The sequence below is a fragment of the Podarcis vaucheri genome (genome assembly GCF_965113315.1).
Source record: "Podarcis vaucheri genome assembly, chromosome: 2".
NCBI classification, from domain to species: Eukaryota; Metazoa; Chordata; class Lepidosauria; order Squamata; family Lacertidae; genus Podarcis; species Podarcis vaucheri.
In genome coordinates, this window is record NC_138760.1 from 37,575,637 (window position 1) to 37,590,254 (window position 14,618).

General features: G+C 48.7%; 1 protein-coding gene across 3 annotated transcripts in view; it reads right to left on the bottom strand.

The window, feature by feature from the left end:
• Positions 1-1,523: 1,523 nt before the first annotated feature.
• Positions 1,524-14,618, bottom strand: part of XYLT2 (xylosyltransferase 2) — a 33,833-nt gene continuing 20,738 nt past the window's right edge. For 2 of the 3 annotated variants that reach the window (XM_082211038.1, XM_082211037.1), the window contains exons 6-11: positions 12,365-12,581; positions 12,067-12,243; positions 10,647-10,909; positions 9,161-9,356; positions 7,600-7,933; positions 1,524-4,268 (exon numbers count right to left, since the gene is read on the bottom strand). In XM_082211038.1, coding sequence (XP_082067164.1) covers positions 3,946-4,268; positions 7,600-7,933; positions 9,161-9,356; positions 10,647-10,909; positions 12,067-12,243; positions 12,365-12,581 — 1,510 coding nt within the window. In that variant the 3' untranslated portion in view covers positions 1,524-3,945. The remainder of the gene's footprint in view (positions 4,269-7,599; positions 7,934-9,160; positions 9,357-10,646; positions 10,910-12,066; positions 12,244-12,364; positions 12,582-14,618) is intronic. The other variant, XM_082211039.1, reaches the window with a different exon arrangement.

Sequence of the window (14,618 nt, forward strand, 5' to 3'; positions counted from 1 at the left end):
CCAATAAATGGAAGTAGTCTCCTTGGTGCCGTTACAAAATCTCTTTGCTGAATGGCTTAGAAAAGTGCCACATTTACTCGATCAGCTCTCATTAGACTCATTAAAAGATGATTATAATATCGGAGCGTGGGCAGCCTCACTTCGCACCCCGGAGTGCAGCAGTGCACAGGTTGGTAATAAAGGGAAATATGGCAAGGTTAATCACGCCTGACAGTGCTACACCAATTTTTGTGCAAAGGGGCCTCTGAACGCTTTGCAAAGATTAATTCATTCAGTTCTTTTGCAAGGCAGGGATAAGGACTTCGTACGGTACCTGGCAAAGCTGTGATGATGTAGCGCACCAGAGACCCCACAGAATTAGTGATGTGGGTATGAATAAAATTTGCAAATCTCTTGCATGCACTTTCTCCCCTCATATAAATGTTAGGGCTGGAATTTGCTTATTTATGGTTGTCAATATGATATTGGGCCAGGTTTATCATCTTGTTATTGGCATATAAAGCCCTGAAGAACTCCAGATCAAGTTACCCCTTGCCTCATAAATCCCTGCCTGGACACCTAGATCCTTGGAGACCTTCTTAGTAGTGTTGCATGCTCCCAAGGTTTTAAAGCTGATCATCTGAAAATGATATATTATTCTATACTTGTTTCATTACTGTAATTTTGTTGATCCTATGCTGTTAACACTCCCATCTTATAAGGCTGTGCTCTGAGCTAGCAAGTTTCACTACAAGGCTTAAAACTTATGGCTGTTACCCAAACTTGTGTCTCCAGCTGTTTTTGGACTACAATTCCCATCATGCCCGACCACTGGTTCTGCTAGCTAGGGATGATGGGAGTTGTAGTCCAAAAAAAAAACCCCCCCGGCTGGGAAACCCTGGTCTAGGGGATTCTACACACACACACACACACACACACACACACCCCTCTTTCAAAATTGCAAATGCTCAGGAATCCAATTTGTGCATGCAGAATATAGAATGCAAATTGGAATTGAATCATCTTGGTTGGCATGGTATTTGCTAAAGGAGTTACACGCTCCCAGGTGTGGAACGTGAGTAAATGGTGTGCAGGAAGAATTGGCAACAAGAACAGTCAAATACTCCAGCTAGGGAGAGGTCATAGGCAGCAGGAGAAAGGGGAGGAAATCTTACACAGACTGCTTCCCCCCAACTCAATTCTCAGCCACAGTGTCTGCCTGGAGTTCAAAGGGATCAAGCAGGAGGCAGCGACTGGGTTTCCTGCGCCACCAGCTGCTGCAAGATGCTGGAGCGCTATGGCAGCTGACTTTGGCCACTGGCCTTTTTTCTCCAAACATCTCAGTCTGGTGCCGACAGACACTTTTGGTACACGTCAGGCCACCCAAGGAACCAATGTTACGTTTCTCGAATGCACCTGGAGAAGTGACTGGCTCCAAGATCACTTGTGATGAGTGATGGGGTGTAAATTCTATTAATCATATCTGTCCAATCTGAAACGAAACGAAAGGCAGCCAGCTGCAAGAATTCACACTCTTCACACCGTAGAGATATAGATATATTTGTGTTGCATATTTAAGACAACTTTTAACATAATGCTTCCAACACAAAGCTTTCAGCACTCGTTCTTTGGAACAGGTTTCAATTCACGCCCTGCCTAGTTCACCCCCTTGGCTCAGAACGCACAACACGCTTTTATGAGTCCCTTTTCCAGACAAAGGTACCCAGACATCACACTGTATCGCTGGAAACGGAGAAGGTTGTGCCCTGGGGGTAGGGGTGGGCAATGAGCCCTACTAGGAGCTCAGGCCAAAGAAGAATCAGTGTGCTATGGGTCTGGCAAACCCCACTCGCAAAAAAATCTTCCATTTTCAAAGGTTCTTTTTAGCACCAGCACAGCTCTTGAAATCAAAGAACTTTTTTTTAAAAAAAACAAACAAACGAACAAACAGAGGTCATTTGTGATCTGCACTTCCAATCCAAGAACAAAATAAAGAAAAGAAGCAGAACGTTTTGAAGAAATGCAGGGAAGTTAACTGCCTTGAAAGGCTCAGACCAAATAACCCCTGAGATCAGAACTTTCCAAACATCTTACTGAGACTATATCAAAACTCTGAACCTCAAGTCCGTTTCGACCACCTTCTAAAGAGGTTTTCCAGAGGCAGCATCAACAGCTCCTCATCATGTCGTCTGTGTGTTCTTTCTGATATGGCACACTTAAAACAAAACAAGAGAGAGACCGTGTGTGTGTGTGTGTGTGTGTGTGAGAGAGAGAGAGAGAGAGAGAGAGAGATATTCTCCAAAGTAGACTATTTTGTCTTAACACTTCTATTTCAACAGCAACCATTAAGGGGCCCCAGACACTGATTCCCCAGTTCAACTGGGGGTGGTTTACTCAGAAACTGGGATACAGTTGAAAGATCAGATCAGGATAAGAAATAAGACTGGACATCGGACAACATTCAGTACAGAATTAAGATCACTCCCTGTGCATGGGAATACTGTTTTTGGCTGGGAAGTATACAGCTTCAGAGGGCTAAATTAGCCATTCAAAGTAGGTGTAGGTGGTGTGTGTGTGGTGTGTGTAAGGTCACAAATGATGATGCCTGGTTTGACAATGTTAAAAAAAAAAGGAAAGGGGAAAAAATCCACATTGAACAGTTGACACACTGGGGGGAGGAAGTAGGTCAGAGTTGACTATCCATTCTGGCAGTGGTACCAAGGGTAACAAATATCCAGAGACAAGAAAATTCATTCGGAAAACAAATGAAGGGATTTCCTGCCTTGCATCAGACGCCAAGACAACCTTGACTTAATAATAAACCTTAATAAACCTGGTTTAATAAGGCCCTTTGGATGGGACAGGTCTGCAATGTGCCACCAAGACGCAAAACACAGCCAGATTTCAAGCCAAAGGGAGAAGGGGAATAGGCAAGGTAGATGGCGAGGCTTGAGAATGAGGCACTGTACAAGGGGGACTGGCAGGTGGTGGAGGTTTGGCACAGTGGGCAGCTCCATTAAGGGGGAGCCTTGGCACAGCTGCCAGAGGGGACAAATCCCTTCCTTGCTTCCAACCGGGAGGGTAGGCAGCTCTGAGCTGCAAAAAATAAAAAAATAAAATAAAAAGAGAGAAGCTCTCTCCAACGTCAGCAGCAAGATCTAAGCTCCTAGCACTGCTAGGAGGGAAACACAAATGTTCCACCCTCTCCCCACCCCTACCGGAATCAGCAAGGAGGACCAAAATCATGTTACAGTGTAAGAAGAAGACAATGGGAACACTGAAATGCTCCCCACCCCACCTCTAGAGGCAGAGGGGCAGGATGACCGCCGTCGCTATTGCACTTTCGTCTCATATATACATAACACATTTGTAAAAAAATAAGAACTAAAAGGATGGGTTTGGGAGATGAGAAGCAGGTCTGCCAAGCCAGACACAGCTGCTCAGAGGACAGAGACCCGGTTAAAGTGACAGCCTGGTTGCCTGCATTCCCCCATCTACCCCCATCTGGCCATTTCCCAGAATCCTCTGCCAGCAACCATTTGGGAACAAAGAGTCCTGGATCTTGCAGAGCATCACCCGTAGGTGAGGGTGGGCAAGCCGGCTCAGGTGCGCTCAAGCCAGGAAGCTGAGTGCTCACCTGCCAGACTAGAGAGAGCTTCCAATGCTTGGGACTCATGTAAACACAGGTAGCCCCTCCCCTATCCGCTTCACCGTCTCTCCAGCCAATCCTGAGAACGGGTGGGCGGGGCCTCTGCCTCCACACCACCTTTGCGCTGCCGACAGCCAATAAGAGTTTCCTGCTCTGCTGGAGAAGATCCCGTTCACGGGAGGATGGTACATTTTCACAGGATGACGAAGTCTCGAGCGTTTGCCCTGCGGAGAGGAGGGGGCCTGTGTGCCCAGCCCCACCCCCTGCCACGAGGGGATGCTTCCTTGATCCCAACAATGTGCTGCCGGCGGCCCCTGCTACCTCAGCCGCCCGTCGGGCTTGATGGCCCCCAGTTCTGACTTGGGGTCCGGGGAGAGCGAGCTCCAGGAGGTTTTGCTACAGAGCTCCAGGCTGGAGCAGCTGGAGGGGCTCGCCACGCAGAGGGCGGCCACCGACCAGAAGCTGCCGATGCTGCTGTCCGTCCAGTTCTCCAGAGCCTTGCCAATGAGCTGCGTGTGCCGGTGGGAGGCTCGTCCTGTTTCGTCCAATCGGGGGAGGCTCAAGATCCCAGCCAGGCCCTGGAAGTTCTGCTCCATGTACTCATTTCGAGGAGGACCAGCGTGAAGCCACTTGCCATCATCTGGTGCGGAACACAACAGGGAAAGGCAGTTAGCTGGGGCACACACAGGCCCAAGTGCGCCCCAAATCCCTCCAACGGAGCAGGCTTTGGCTAACCTTTCCTCTAGGCCAGGTGTGGGGAACCAGGTGTTGCTCCAGCAGGACCAACGGCCAACGATGATGGGACTTTTGGTCAAGCAACATCTGGAGGGCAAAAGGTTCCCCATACCTACTCTAGGCTCATAATAATACATTACAGTGGTACCTCGGGTTACATACGCTTCAGGTTACAGACACTTCAGGTTACAGACTCCGCTAACCCAGAAATAGTACCTTGGGTTAAGAACTTTGCTTCAGGATGAGAACAGAGATTGTGCTCCAGCAGCGCGGCAGCAGCGGGAAGCCCCATTAGCTACAGTGGTGCTTCAGGTTAAGAACGGACCTCCAGAACGAATTAAGTACGTAACCAGAGGTACCACTGTAATTTATTATCATTGTTCTTTTATTTTAGGGAATCCAGTGTTGGTCCTACTCAGGAGTAGATGCACACTGAAACTAATGAACCAAGTTAGTCACATCCATTAACTCCAGTGGATTTCCCCACCTCCACCACCAACTAGGACTAGCCCTGGATACCACCTGGCCTGATTAATTACTACTACTGCATTGATTTACATACAGCGTTAACGCCAAAACATGTTTCTGAGCAGTTTCCTAGTTTAAAAACAATTGCACGGTTATTAAAGTACAAACACCCAAAATTAAACGATCCCATTGAAACAGCACAGTGCTTAAAAACAGGAGTCTTGGGTCAAGAGATCAAGGGAATGCTAAACTGGAGCCTCTTCAGAAGCCAGCAGAAAGTCAATAAAAAAGGGGGCCGGCCATATTTCAGATCCATTCCGCATCCTCAACACTGGTGGGCAGTGAGGCAGGTAGCTAGGCCAGGCACAGGCAAACTTGTCCCTCCAGATGTCTTGGGGCTACAACTCCCATCATCCCTGACCACTGGTCCTGTTAGCTAGGAATGATGGGATTTGTAGTCCCAAAACATCTGGAGGGCCAAGTTTGCCTATGCCTGAGCTAGGCAGTGCTGCAGGTGCTCACAGCATGACTTTAGGTGGGAGCAGCCAGAGAGAGGTGGTCACTGCTCACAGGTGCAGAACGGATGCTTGTCCCTCATGCCATTGGCAACTAGGAGGGCCACCCATTTAGCAGATAGGTACCTGCATGGTGCTCTCTGTGGGGAGCCTGCCGCCCCTGGCTACCTCCTGGAAAAGAAAGGTAAAGCCGGGGACGCCTTTCCCCACAACTTGGCAGCCACCCAGTGAACCACAGCACCGGCCATCACTGATGTTCAGTTACTGCTCTTGCCGGCTCCTTATTGAGGAAAAGCAAACTGTGCTGCTTGCCTTAGCTGGCAGACTGCTGACCGCTTTCTCCCTAACCGAACTGGCTTATGGCACTGAGGGGCTAGTCTTCTGACCCCTGGGCAAGATACAGTGGTACCTCGGGTTACATACGCTTCAGGTTACAGACTCTGCTAACCCAAAGTTCGGGTTAAGAACTTTGCTTCAGGTTGAGAACAGAAATCATGCTCTGGCGGCGCGGTGCAGCAGGAGGCCCCATTAGCTAAAGTGGTGCTTCAGGTTAAGAACAGTTTCAGGTTAAGAATGGACCTCTGGAACGAATTAAGTACTTAACCCGAGGTACCACTATATAGCCTGTCTCTAGGTGGGGCAGGCCACCAAGGCCAGGAAAAGCAAGGAAAGAAAATCAGCATTAAGTTGCATTGCCCCTCCCTCCCTCATTTGCCTCCACTGAACTGCTTCACTTTCTTTCTGTCTTCTAATTGGACAGGAAGGAGTCAGCAAGAACGGTGAAGCAGCAAAGCCGATGGCAAGGCAGAAGCAACCAAAGCTGCCTTGAAGCTGAGCACAGAAGCAGTGCAACGCCATCACTTCTTACAGGGGTTGCACTGTATCTTGGGTGGACAGTAGCAGTGGCAGCTGCCCTACACTTTGCCTGGTCCCTCAGACCAGAAGTCAGGTGGTGGGCGAACCGGCTTGCCTGCCTTGTCCCCCTCTGCTGGTGGAGAGGGAAGGAAGCTGAGCCAAGTTTTGTGTGCATGTTTCCTTGCTTAAGAAAGCTCCTGTGTTGCTAGAGCCACTGCCACTTGCACACAGTCTAACTGCTCACTCTCCCGACTCAAGTGGCTTCCTTTCCCCCCTCTTGACAAGGAGCACAATGGGATCCATGGGTTCTCCCCCCCCTCCTTTTGCCTCAACAATTCCCTTCCTCCAGTGCCTGCTGCTCTACCCTTCCACCAGCCTCCCACGTTTTCGCTACTCGCCTCAGCGTGTTGCGCTGAGAGAGAACGTTCCCTGGCAGCCTCTTCCTTTTCCCCAAATTGTTTACCCCCTCCCCGACTCCCCAGCCAGCAATTGTGGTGGATAACAGAGAGCTGATTTCCTGAAATCCCGGGGGTGCCGAGTTGCTTGCTTAAAATACAAAAGAAGGCCCTGACCTCCTTCTCCCTTTGTTCCACATACACACTTTTCAATAAAACCCTGTGCAAGCTCACTCAAAAAGCAGCATGCAGCATGGGTAGGCTCAGGCTGTGCAAGTAATTCCACAGAGGCACATGCAGCAAAAATAAAGGGACGAGAGAGGTGCCAGAGTGTGCATAAGCTGTTAAGATACGCTGTATACCTCATGTCTGGACCCCCACCTCAGTTCATTGGCTTTTAGGGGGCCAAGCTGTCCATCACAGGCTCTACTAACATTCCCCTAAAACCAAACTGTGCATGTTTAGAGGTACCACGCGCAATGACTTTTGGGTGGTGGGAGGTACCCCTGGCTGTTCTTGCCACTGTCACGTGTCACCCCTTCACTGAAATTCTAGGGCTGCAATCCTATTAATGCTTACTTGGGAGTACGTTTCCTCAAAAGACTTTCAAATAAATGTGCTTTAGGACTGCACTGCAGAACCCTTTGACCAGGTTCAGGTTTGTGCAGTGCATATTACCCCGTGCTGCAGAGATTTAAAATCACAAGTATAAATGTGAGAAGGCTGCTTGAGAACCACCTCAAGGGGACACGGAGAGCGCAACTGCAGGCGGGCCCGAAGAAAAGAACCGTGAAGTCAAAACCGACTTCTGACGGCCTACTCGAATATTATTTTTTTTGTGCACTGCCACAAATGCAATGCGTGAATGAGACAAGCGTGGATTTAGAAACAGGAGTATCACACAGGGACACTCAGCACAAAGCTAGCATGGGCTGGAGTGTATGCTTTTGTTTGGGAACTGCAAAGCAACAGTTCCCTCCCCCCCCTTAGCTCCCCCCCTCACCTTTCCTGAGAGGCTGCTTGCGGTTGAAGGTCTGTGGGACAACCAGGAACTGGCTCTCACCCAGGGGCTCCCAGAACTGGAGGAGTCGGATGGTCCACACACCTGGGCGAAGAGGCCGGTTGAGGGGAGGCTTGTACTGCGTGAATTCTGCCTCTGCGTCCACTGCAATGTCGTAGGAGGTGGCAATGACATAGGTGGGGTCAATCCAAACGACGGTGGCTGTGAGGTTGGGGCCCCGGGCCCATTTCTGCATGGCCACCGGCTCATCAAAAGGTCCAATCAAGCCACCAAAATTGCGGAAGATCCTCTCTTTTGGGTCCCACTCGGTACCTACCTGCGGGAGGGAAGGAGAGGAACACTCAGAATGGGAAACACCACACACACACCATGGGATAATTAATAAACTCGTTTTTCATCATGCTATGGTAGACTCTCCAACAGCCAGATATAACACTTAGAACCTGCCCCAAAGCGAGGGCTTGGGCCAACAATGGTTGTACAGTAGACGTTCAGGTTGTGAACGTGATCCGTGCAGGATGCACTTTTGCAACCCGCAGCATTCGCAACCCGCAGCGGTGCAACTGCGCACGCACGGGTTGCGATTCGGTGCTTCTGTGCATGCACAAAGTGCGATTTAGCGCCTCTGCACATGCGCGTCCGCCGAAACCCGGAAGTAACCCATTCGAGTACTTCTGGGTTTCAGAGGGTCCGTAACCTGAAAACCGCAACCTGAAGCACCCGTAACCCAAGGTATGGCTGTACTAAGAAGTTTACAACAGACCAAAAGACACTGGAATATTTTCCAGAAATGGGCAACCAAAACAATCAAAGGGGTGCAAGAGCTTCCCTATGAGGAAAGCTTACAATATTTGTGTCTTTTGTTGTTGCTGTTGTTCTGAGAAGAGGGTGTGTGTGTGTGTGTGTGTGTGTGTGTAACATTAATTTTTTCAAAGCATTTTCTGTGTGCCGCTTTTATCCATCTGCACAACTGCAGCAGAAAGACACTCACAGAAGAAATGAGCGTGACTGACTCTTGCTTCCTGTGAGGAAGGAAGATGAGGGCGGGACCTGGAGGACGAGAGGGGCAGCCCATCTTATTATCACCTCTTGTGCTGATTTGATTAAGCTGCCTTTCCTATCTATGACTTTTTAGAAGTCCGACTGTTGCAGTTGAACCTCTGTATATATTAAAGGTGTATAAAATTATACAGGGTGTAGAGAAAGCAGACAGAGTAAAGTTTTTCCTTTCTCTCTTATAATACTAGAACTCAAGGGCATCCAATGGAAGTTGACTGTTGGGAAATTACTGGACGAGGCTGCTACCTTTTGAAGAAAGGACTTCCCCTATAATGAACGACCTGAAGCTGCTGCAAACCCTGAGGCTACAGTGCACTCTGGCGCTTACTCAGCAGAATCAACCCACCCATGGTCTCGGCCTACCCTTCTTTTTTAAGACTGGAATGTTCCCGAGACAGAAACTAACTTCTTTTTTGTATCTCCCCATCTTCAAGTTGACAGTTTTGAGCCAGGAAGGACCACCAACAAGAAGCAGGAAGCCTACCTCAAGGTTCTGCAGGCGGTTGGCCTGCCTGCTGCGGCCTGCTAGCTTGAGAGTCCCTCGGGGCATCACCCACATTTCCAGAGACTCCAACTGCTGCGACGCAGGGTTTTGTACTTCCTGAGTCACCAAGTAGCCCTGGAAACGGTCATCGTAGAAGTACAGGTGCACACTGGACGGGAAGCCCTGTGGCTCAAACCTAGAGAGAGGAAGCAAAGAAGAGCAAGTTAACATTTGCATTTCGAGGTAAAGTGGCAAACCTCCAAGTCTGCAGGCCTAATTTGGACAACACTGCTTCCCCATTTGGTACACACTTCCTGATTTGTAGTTCTGTTTCTTAACCCGTCTGCTCCCCTGGCTCTCAAAACAGCCATAGTAACTTCTCAGAGTCGGAAGACACAGACACTAGTCGTACACCTTTTAATCCAGGAGAACTATCAGACTGATCCCATTTTCCTGCAGGCCATCAGCTGATGAGACCTTACCTGTCCCCTTGTGCCTCTCATTTCCCTGGACGCCCACTGCCATATAAAACATATGATCTGTCTAACTCAGTACTGTCTATTTTCACTGCCCTTCTCCAGTCATACTTGTCATGGAATTCTACTCAATATTGATCCAGAGTAGATTCCAATGTATAGTTAGCAGAGTAAAACTTAAAACACGTTGCAGGATTCCCTCTAAAATAGACCAGAGGCAATTATATTTCATGCAGCAGAGCTTTACTGCTACTGAAGGCAAATGAGCATAATGGTCATAAATACAATACATTCAGGATTGGCACTGTCCATAAGAAATCCAGTTGCAGCAGACTTAAATTAAACTTACAGTAAATCTAAACCTTAACACTAAGCATAAAGAACACCACACCAGAAGGAAAAGAGATAGAAAGAGAAGAAAAGTGGAACTCAGGCTCCTTCTGGCCTCCTATTATAGTCAGCATGACCTTGACAGAAGAGATAACAGAACCAGTTTAAGCCAGCTGTACTCAGCTTATCTGAAGGTATAACCCAAACACCAGGAACCTTCTGCTTGCTTCTTTCACACAGAGAAGCTTCCAGAACCCTCTTGAATTAAGTAGAATAGGAAATATCTCTGCACATTGGATCAATACTTTCTGTAAATGCAAACTGGCAATACTACCCTGAGGACCTTTTGAAAGGAGATACCAGGGCTTGAACCTTCAGGTTTCCTGCTTGCTCCTGCTATCTAGTCCAGCAACCTGTTCTTATAGTGACTCTATCCCAAGCAGGCACACTCTCCACTTGCAATTCCAAACAACTGGCCTTCAGAGGCATATTGCCGTTGACGTTCGGCCCATCTCCAAAGGCGCAGAGTGCCACACGCTGCTGTGGGAGCAGAGAGTCAATCCAAGAAGAAGGCGGCCCAGGAGTCTGCAGACAAAAGCTCTCCTAACTGGCCACAGAATGTAACTCCCTGCTACTGCTATTATTATTATTATCATCATCAGTCAATCGGCCCGAATTACCTGCAAAGCTTCTCCTCTTTCTGTGCCTGCGCAGATGTCACTTTCCGCAGCCCCAGCCTGGAGAAGGATGTGTACACAGTCAGGGTGACGTCGCTGAGCCCACTCAGCCCATCCACGCGGTCATAGACACTCTCCCAATAGGCCTTGAGGGCTGGTGTGTTAGGTGGGTAGTTACCGTAGAGATGCGAGTCCAATATCTCCAGCACCTCCTGGTTGATCGTGGATTCGAACTTCCTGGCAAAGAAGGTGGGTCTGGAGATTTGCTGAAAAGACACACAGACGTTGGGAGGAGGAGGGTGTGTGTTTTACAACATGATTCAGGCTCAAATCTGCAATGTGCAGAAAAGAAACATGCTAGAAATAAGACTACGAGGAAAGGACATGGGGGGCTGGGGGGAGAAGCGGAGGAAATCTAACCAAATAAATCTCCTTTCCTTGACCCACACACAAAGATTCCATGTGAAAGGTGGAAGTGAATACAAAATGCATACACCTGTACCCTATCGCTGATACAATTTGGGTTTCTAGGAACCCTGCCTGGTTGCAGAATCCTGTCCTTTTTTTGTGAAGAGGTGGTGATTGGGCAAAATATCGAAGAGCAGAAGCAGCTCTTTTAAAGAGGTGGTGGGGAGTCAGTCCTCAACGTGTTGCTGTTGCTGCACAACCCAAGACTGCATCTGGATCTGAGCCTTCAGAGATTTAGGTCAGTAGGTACACCCACAAGGTCCTAACTCCCGCTTGAACCCGTTAACCGCAAAGACCACAAGTGCCGGGGTCCTACTGGAAAGCAGTCCTTGTAAAACAGCTATAGAAACTGACTGTAACCTTGAGCCATTTGGCACCTAGCTTATATATGAGAGCCAGTGTGGTGTAGTGGTTAAAAGTGATAGACTCGTAATCTGGTGAACCAGGTTTGCGTCTCCGCTCCTCCACATGCAGCTGCTGGGTGACCTTGGGCTAGTCAGACTTCTCTGAAGTCTCTCAGCCCCACTCACCTCACCGAGTGTTGTGGGGGAGGAAGGGAAAGGAGATTGTTAGCTGTTTTGAGACTCCTTAGGGTAGTGATAAAGCGGGATATCAAATCCAAACTCTTCCTCTTCTATCTGAGTTTCTAACACCATTCACAGGCCAACTGGAAGGGTGTGGTCGGCCAAATTAGGACCGCAGGCTGATGTCTCTCTCCACTGCTGCTACAAGCACTCTAGATACAACAGTGGCAGTAAGCAGCACCACTTTAGAAGTACTAATTCAGAGCAACCAGTACAATGAAGCCCATGGATGGGAGAGAAGCTGAGTTACTTTGATTACTGCAGAAGAGGAATAGGGGAGACAAATCAACTCTTGAGAGCAGGAGTGAAACCTAATAGTGGAAGAGTGAAAGAGAGAGAGGGAGGGAGAAACGGGGGAATGTTTGGGGTACCTGTAGCCGCAGGAAGTCCTGTGGCTTGAAGTCATTCGGGGAGCAGCCGCACCAGTCCACTATGTGTTTATACTGGCATTTGCAGCCCAGCTTGCGGTTCCAGTTTGTCACCCGGAGGTTGTTGTCTACAAGGGTCTCACAGGCGTGGCTGTTCTCTAGGACAGTATGGAAGAAGGACTGTAAACAGAGAGAGAAGAGGGAAGGGAGGAGGAAGAAGAACCACAGTGAGCAATGTGGCAACCCGCTCAACGCCAAACTAACTGGGGAGCAACGAAATCGGAGATGCCAGCCAACCCACCTCTGCTGGGAGAAGCGTGTAGGTGTAGAACTGCCGTAGCTGGGAGACCAGCCGGTCACTGGTATAGACCACGTATTCCACAAAGCTTCGAGTGAGGGCGAACCAATCCGAGCCGCCGTCCACCACGATGCCCTCTGGGATCTGCCGTTCGCCCAGCCGCCACATGTGAGAGTCGCATTCGTGGAAAAGTCTGTCTAGGCCCTGCTTCTTGATGAACCTGTGCAGGGATGAATGCCTCAGATTCACTAGAAAGCAACGTGAAGTTTTCTGCATTAAGATCAGAGCAAGAAGGGTTCTGTAGAATGCTATACTCTTAACTCTGGGTTCCACAGCCAGGAAACTCCAAACATTCTGCATAATTACATTTGCTTTGCTTAATTCATCACTAAAAGCACTTTTCATGGAGTAACAGCCTCTTTGGTTTTCTGCAGAGACATCAGCCTGGCTCTGGTCATCTACTATATCAGAGGTTTTCAACCTTTTGGGATCCATGGCTCCCTTGACCAACTACGTACTTTCTGCGGCACCCCTGTGGAGCCCAGTTACATAACCCCTTGCCTGCAGAACCAGCAGCCCTTTCCCCTTTTTCGAACACCCTCCCTTGTGGAGTGTTCTTCTCTTCTTCCCTCTCCTTGGGAGTCCTCTGGGCAGCTGCCCCTGGTCTCTGAGCTGCCCCCCTGCCCCAAAGAGAGGTGCCTCCTCACACTGCCCCACAGCAGTCTGGGAAGCACCCCATGACCAGCCCCAGAGGCACTATTCGCTTGGAGAGCTTGTAGCCAGGGCTGCCCAACAAACAGCTATGCAAGCCTTTGGGAGGCAGAGACGTGAGAGGGCATCAGAGGAGGGAGGGAAGGAGAGAGGGAAGGAGAGAGGGACAGAGGCCGGTGTTGCTTACGGCACCTCTGACCACCATTCAAGGCACCCCAGGGTGCCTTGGCACATTGGTTGAAAACCACTGTACTAGATCATTGGTGGGGAACTTGGTTCCTGGGACTACAACTCCAGCCTCCCTTGACCCTTGCTCAAGCTCTGGCCTACCTCTTAGTGCAAACACAAGCCACTGAGCCTGAGCTTCCACCCACCATGAACCGCCATTGGCAGGACTAGCAGCAACGGCAGCAGATATGCCCTATGCTTATATTTTATTCCATTCTCAGTTATGCTGTTTTTAATGCGAAATTTTAATATTTGACTTCTTTTAGTAAAGCTTGCTTTGGAAATGTTTTAAGATTTTGTAGTTGTTTACTTTGCTGCATTAAATGTGCATTCCGTAGTTGACTTTCTTTGCCATGTTTTATTCTGAAATCTTTTACTACAGTAATGTAGTTTCCTGTTAAAATACATTGCTTGGAATGTATACTTTATACAGCCGTACCTTGGTTTTCAAACAGCTTAGTTCTTGGACGTTTTGGCTCCTGAATGCCGCAAACCCGGAAGTGCGTGTTCCGGTTTGCGAACTATTTTTGGAAGCTGAACGTCCAACGGGGCTTCTAATTGGCTGCAGGAGCTTCATGCAGCCAATCTGAAAACGCGCTTTGGTTTCCGAACGTTTTGGATGTCAAACAGACTTCCGGGATGGATTCTGTTCAACTTCCGAGGAATGACTGTATTTGACTTTCTTCAGCAATGTTTTCTTCTGGATTGTTTTATTTGCTGTTTTAATGTGTTGCAAGCCGCTTTGAGGCTTCTTCTTTAAAAATATACAGCGGTATAGAAATTAAACGAGTAACAACAACAATAATAGTAATGCTGGCTGGGGCTGATGGGAGCTGGAGTTCAACAGCCGGAAAGTTGCAGAACAGTCACTCCTGTTCAGGAAAGAGGCTTCCACAGCTGCCATGATTCTGCCAACACTTTCCCTTCAAGGGATAGAAGGAGCCTCTTAGGCAGCAGTCAGGCAGCAGCAAATGAAACTGGCAGCAGAGTTGCCAAAAAAACCCACACAAAGATAAACTGAGAAGACTATGAGAAGTTTTCAGATTATTCACTTACAGCAGAAACATCTTATCTACAACCTTTACACTGTAATGGATTTCCGTTGTTTTGGGTTGCAGCTAGAGTTGTGATAGGAGCAGTGGGAGGACAGCGATCAGGAACATGGTGAACGCACAGTTTTGTTCCAGCAGAAGGCCCAATAAAGATTCCTTTAACTTTTCCAAACCTTTGGGCAAACCCCCACTCTCACCACCACCTCTACCCCGTTCATGGTTCATTTTTAACCTCCTCCCCATGCTGTCTCTCAATCGAGGGAATT